This window comes from Scatophagus argus, chromosome 17 (assembly GCF_020382885.2).
Source record: "Scatophagus argus isolate fScaArg1 chromosome 17, fScaArg1.pri, whole genome shotgun sequence".
In the NCBI taxonomy this organism is placed as follows: domain Eukaryota; kingdom Metazoa; phylum Chordata; class Actinopteri; family Scatophagidae; genus Scatophagus; species Scatophagus argus.
In genome coordinates this window covers 1515616-1521936 of record NC_058509.1, presented here as the reverse complement: position 1 = coordinate 1521936, position 6321 = coordinate 1515616, and the positions used below count along the sequence as shown (strand labels likewise).

The window sequence follows — 6321 nt, the reverse complement described above, 5'->3', positions numbered from 1 at the left end:
CTCGCTGAAGTTTTTTTGTAGCAAAGTGACAGGAGAGCGAGGATGGTTTTACAGTGAGGTCCAGTCCTTCGCTAGCGTAACCTAAGCAGAACCAAATATTTCCTACTTCAGACTCGTCTTGTTCACTTTTCAGTCACATTTAATGTCTGGCTGGTGCTGTAGAGAGTAAGAAAAGACAAACGCTGCTGTTGTTAGTCATCAGATGCACATCGTATGCTACAATTTTATTATTTAGCCAAAACAGCTGGTATACATAGAAAATAGGAGACAGTTAGTATTCAGGAACTGAACATTAAACATAAAGTACAGGATTCTTCAAAGTAACAAGTCGGTCCAGCAATAAAAATAATAATTTTACAAACATGTTGCCATTACTGCTCGTAGCACAGACAGGACTGTGGAGTGTGATAACTTCTGGTTAATGACGTTAACATTCATAAAACACACTCTTAAATGTTCAAACGTGTAACAGATCCAAGAAGTTTTCTGCCCTCTTAGCTGCAACTTAAGACGCGTTCAAGGATGGTGGGAAATTTTATCATCTGTCGTTGATGATGACAAAGTTTCTTTTGTTTTACTTGATTTTACCAAATGTAAAATTATTAGTATATCACCTAAAAAGAGAAGTTTTTAGGTCATGTAAGCATCAGTCATTAATGTCAATAGCAATGATAATTTAAAATATTCACACAAATCATTTTTCTGAAATATCAATTGGGGTGTAAGGTTCAGATTAGCAGACTTTGCCAATTTTTATCCAGTCAAAGAATATGTTTGAGCTTATCAGCAGCCACAGTTTACGTCTTTGTCGGATCAATAAGTAATGACATATTTTAGATAAAGTCGACGTTAGGATCGGAGCGCGTCCTTCCAACAGCCGACTGTTCATCCACGTTTCCCAGGTGAGTTAATTTTCACACATCAGAGGAACAAAGGAAGAAAAAATAAACATCATGTTTTTCAGAGGGGAAATTAACTCGACTCTGAAGAGCATCATGTGCGCGTACTTTTTATTTTTGGTTCTTAGGGGCATTAATGCTGCGCTCGGTCTTATTCTCAAATGATTCCCATTAATCCCTTTTGCCAACGGGGGCAAGTCGAGGCTGGTTTTGATTTTTCATACATCAAACTCTCTGTGGTTCTCAGGTACTAATGATTATTATCTGGACTCAGCTGGGGGAAAATTAAACAAAGGACTCGAAGAATTAAAAGCTTTAAAGACCATCCTGTACCGTTTGATGATGTGGATGACGTCTCTTGGAACCTGAACATTTCAGTCAGTGTGGCTTCTAAAGGTTGATGAAATCAACCTGAATGACATCAGGGAGGCATAAACTAACAGAAAAAATGGATTAACTGCTACAGTAAAAGCCATCTCATTACAAAACCAAACCACTCTTGTCAGTGTCTTATCAAATCATTTTCCACTAAGATCACTTCACAGATCCTGAGACACATTTTCAATGCCACTGAATGACTGAAATGTCCAGATCCCGGAGCATCAGTGCTACCTTAACACCACATTAGATATTCTTCCCTTTTCAGAACGTCCTAACTTCCATTTGCACACAATCTCCTTTAAAAGGCTGTTTGTAAAGCCATTTTATTAGTCAGAAATGCTGCTATTCACAGCAGACACTTATCACTGATCATCTCCTTTGGTGTGACTTTACTCCTCACTGATGGGAGAACAGATGGAAGGACTCGTTATCACAAGGAAAAGCTTTGATTTTGACTGGTTTTTAGGATGTAAAAAAGCTACACGTTACTGTAACTCACTGGGGCGCCGTAAAAATCTGCATTTCTGATGAATAAAATGAAAACAGCAGTTTAATGCTGAGACTGCGTGCAAATGGAGGCGTTTAGTGGCAACAAATCGAGTCTTTACAGAGAATCAAGTGTCATTTAAGTTGCTGGGAAGTAGCAGCGTCGAGTGAAGGTTTCATCCAGATTAACACAAATTAAGTGCAACAACTTGGTGAGAATAAAAGAAAGAAACCCAGGGCAACATTTAGCACACAGTGGAGGAAATCTGGCAACTTGTCTCACAAAACAAATAAAAACATAGTGAAGACACACTGACAGCTCAGGGACAAAATGGACACAGGCTAAAGACTGGACAACTGATTTAACTTCTCTGACCAGATGTACCCTAAAATGATATTCTGAGATGAACACTCACTTTTCTAATGTTCAGCGTCACTCAGATCTTGGTGACGAACGGTTATGGAGTCCTCACAGGCTTGAACGTTCAGCTTCACACGCTTGTTATCGCATCAGCTACACGAAAGTATTCGTTCACCTGCACTGGGAAATGAAAACATATAAAACAGACAGGTTTCAGTCGTCATACAGGCTGTCAAACTGCTGTCACACAAAACAGGACACGTTAGTAATCCTTCGTGGGGACTGGACAACAGATGGCCTCTAAAAGGCTTTCTGGTCCATTAGACCAACTGAGGAAAAACTATTTGTTCCAGTAGAAAAAAACCAGGCTGTGAAACCTTCAGTTCAACTAAAAAACATGCATATTAAATATATTTGTTAATGTTTTATATGCTCAACAGGACAGCTGGGAGTTTAGAAACATGTAAATAAGCCACGAATAAAATGGATGACAACATTTAAATGAATAAATAGGCTACATAAATAATGTGACTTGTAATGGCACTCTATTAAAGTAGCAACAGGGAAGTTTTGTCTATTTCAGCTTTTAGGCTAATTACCCGCTAACACAAGTGAGATTTTTACCTCATCGGGCTACTCAACACTTAGTGATTACAAGCTATACAGGTTTATATATTTGTTGTAGTTGTACATGAATATCAGTGCACAGCAGGATACGCAATAGCGTTATGTTGTCTGTTTAACCGCAGCTAATAGAGGGTTTTCAGGGGGTCACAGCCTCGTCTGGAAACGCACTGGAGACCATGCTGGAGACCATGCTGGAGACCATGCTGGAGACCATGCTGGAGACTGTTAGCCGAAGAAACGAACATCTGAACACTGAACATGAACTGAGTCTGACAAATCAGATGCGCCCTCACGCTACACTGTTAGCTTAAGCTTTGCGCATAAGCCGGTGTCCAAGTTAGCTGAATTAAAAACATTTAGCTAGCAATTAGCAAGCTAAAAAATATCAAGTGTCTTTTTCTACGTAGTGCCGATTTGACTTGCCAAACGTTAGCTTAAATATCTCGTTGTGAAATGTTTGTCAAGATTTTCAGTAACCGTCTCAAACAGAAAGTTCTGATTAATTCAGTTTGTTCTGGTGCTACAGTGCTAGCATCTACTTCGAGCTGTGCGTTAGCTCGTTAGTGTCCCAATAGCAAACTTGAGCTTTTAATAACTGCTTAGCAATTAGCTAGCAACCAACAATATGACTTGGAAATGAATGAATTTGTAAAATGTTCTCTGAATTGTGTAGACACAGCCAAGCTCCACTAACCTACAGGCCGACATCACAGCTGCCAGACGAAGGTGAACCACCTGGAAAACCCTACATCCGGGACAGTTGGTGTTCGATGGCGAGTCAGCACAGACAATTTAGGACGAAAGCAAGCTCGATTCCAGACCAAATTACATCCCTGTTCCCGCTGAAAATGTACACCAGCAGAGGTGCTTCTGGGTCATTTTCCATCCATGTACTGGGACATGAACTAGCTAGTCTCTGAATTATATTTTAGTGGGAGTAATACTGGAAACTTAATCTAGAAAATGTCCGAAAATTCATATTGGTTGTTCTGTCCACCTACCAGTCCAAACCTACAGATGTTCAGGTTACTATCAGGTAAGGCGGCAGCAAACCCTCACAGAGAAAAGACATTAATGTGATCGAGTTCAGGTAAATGCAGCACAGTCCCAGTGCTGAAGCTTGGACTCGTCCACAGCTGTTCACACCTGTGCCAGCTAAACACAGCTCACCATGAGCACACCGCTTTCACCACAACAGACCAACACTAACCCACATTACTCCAATCACTATAGCTAAGTAGTAACACGGAACCTCTATTACTACCACAGACCGGCAGGTGGATGCTAACACACAGGCTGCAGCTGCTCCATCAGCAACGTGGACTCCAGATCACCTGGGGCTTCACCTGGGACGGCAGAGGAAAAGTCTGCCCTATTTTGTCTCCGATTGGCTACTGCTCATCGCCTTCGGTGGTCGACTTGGTTTGCATCTGACGTGAGAAGTGGCGATTGGTTGTGGTTAGGGCTAGACTATCAGGGACAGCCAATCAGAGGCAGCATAGGGACGGTCATTCCTTCTCCATCCTAGGAAATAAATACGTCAACAGGTACAGGAGCCGGTGGGCCCGGAGGTGAACGAGGTCACAGACAGAGTCCGTCTGCAGTGAGACATGACAGCTGTTCACGGCCGAGTTTTGATTTCTGTCCACTTAACTCCACTCTGTCAACACATTCAACGCTGGTTTGCACGCCGCACAGCAGGCTGACTCCAGCAGGATGTTGGCATCCACAGTTCCTGATCCCCACGCTGCTGGCGCTGCTGATATCCACTGCTGGGATATCACAGGCTTTACTATCTTATAAATCTCATTAAAAAGCCAAAATGAAGTAAAGGGGCAAACTTTGAAACATGCAGGTCAGTCTACTGTATGTGGGATTAACAGCTGTAACAAATGAGCATCTCCAGCTGTGCTACCTTACATACACACATCCTCTTTTCAGTTTCAAACACCTCATCTATGCTGTTGCACAAAAGAAAAATCCAGCATAATTTCAATTAAAGAGAAAATATTGAAGTTAAATTCAGCACACAGGCTTTTGGCACCTTCAGTGTAAATGGGAGACTACGGGGATGTGACTTAATGACAAACGAAATGTACAAACACATAAATATGTACATACAAATAATGATTTGATCTTTTGAAAATACTCCATCCACTGCTTCCAGTTCACCATAATCTCCTCCAGAATGTTTCCCTTCATCATCGACTGTCTCTTAATCCCAGCACTGCACACTTTAATATTAACTTAACGTTTCATTTCAGTCATTGACCTTACATGACCGCACGGCTGGCTTGTATTCAAGCACGGATGTCCGTTCACACCTTTCACCTTACACACTGAAGTTGCCCAGAGGAAACGGTTTGAGATCAGCATCAGCCTTCTCACCAGCAACCTCAGAGCGGAGCTTAACTGGAGTTAGTCCAGTGTTTACAAGCTGAATGAAGCTGTGGGTTTCTTTTTAAAGGGACAAACACTTCAGTCAGGTTCCCAAAGAAGAAAGTGTGTAAACAGGCAGGACTTGGATTCTCCTTCAACCCGCTCAAAAACGTCTGCCTTTCGGCCATGTTGGTCAGACTGACCGACGCGGGTCAGTTTGTAGCAGGGCAGAAAAGAGATTTTCAAACCATGTAAGTACAGACTGTGATCTGCAAAATCAAATTCTCTTTGGCCAAAAGATGGTGGAGCCAAGTTTTTTAGCTTTTTAAAACAAATTTTGGCATTTCGGTAATGAACTCACTGCACCATGACAAAATATCACTTGAGAACTCATCAGACTCTCCAGGCTACTTCCTCCTATTCTCAGAGTCCCTTTCATGTCATAGCTCTCATTTGCATTGACTGAGTAAAGACCATTTTTGGTCCCTTTTTGAAGAAATTCAACCAGGGACATAATATGGCTCAGGTCCAGCCAGTCCTTCTAGTCCCAGTGAATACACGGTGCTGATCGGTCGTTGGTTATCGCCTTCTTGAGCCTGACGCCTCGTCGAATAGCCACCAGGAAGTCCTCCACCTCGCTATACTCCGTCTCCTCCAGGAGCTCCGGGAGAGGCCGGCGCTCCCACTCTGACACACGCCCACCGGGCTGCGGCGGTGGGGTGGGAGGATCTGACGCCTCCCAGGTGCCGGACCTCGGTGACAACGGCCCGCTGCTGCCTGGTGACAACGGGGTGGTCGGGGGGCTGAGTGGGGTTCGTGGTGTGCTGCCGTCCTCTGATGCTGCCCTGCTGAGAAAACCAGGATGTTCAGGGACGGTGGGGGTCTTGACTGGGATCATGGGAGGTTTGATGGGGATGGGGCCCAAGTTAAGGCCCCCCGAGGGCCGTCGCAGATTGGGTTTGGAAGATGGCGTCCGTCGGATGGTGGCGACTCCCGGGGTGACTACAGCAGAGGGGTTGGAGGGCAGCCCGGCGGTGGAGGCAGGACGTTTGGACTGGAACATACGGCGGTAGGACTGACTGATGTCGCTGTTTCTGGGGATGGTGGACGATTTGTCAAAGTCTGAGGACTGCTGCGTCTCGCCATCCTGATCTGCCCCCACGGAGTAGTAGTCACAGTCTGACACTG

The 6321-nt window shown here is 43.9% G+C and overlaps 1 protein-coding gene across 3 annotated transcripts in view; it reads right to left on the bottom strand.

Moving 5' to 3' along the window:
- Window positions 1-5436: 5436 nt before the first annotated feature.
- The window catches only part of LOC124074248 (protein MTSS 1-like), a 30930-nt gene continuing 30045 nt past the window's right edge, over window positions 5437-6321 (bottom strand). For all 3 annotated transcript variants that reach the window (XM_046416934.1, XM_046416933.1, XM_046416935.1), the window contains one exon: window positions 5437-6318. In XM_046416934.1, coding sequence (XP_046272890.1) covers window positions 5675-6318 — 644 coding nt within the window. In that variant the 3' untranslated portion in view covers window positions 5437-5674. The remainder of the gene's footprint in view (window positions 6319-6321) is intronic.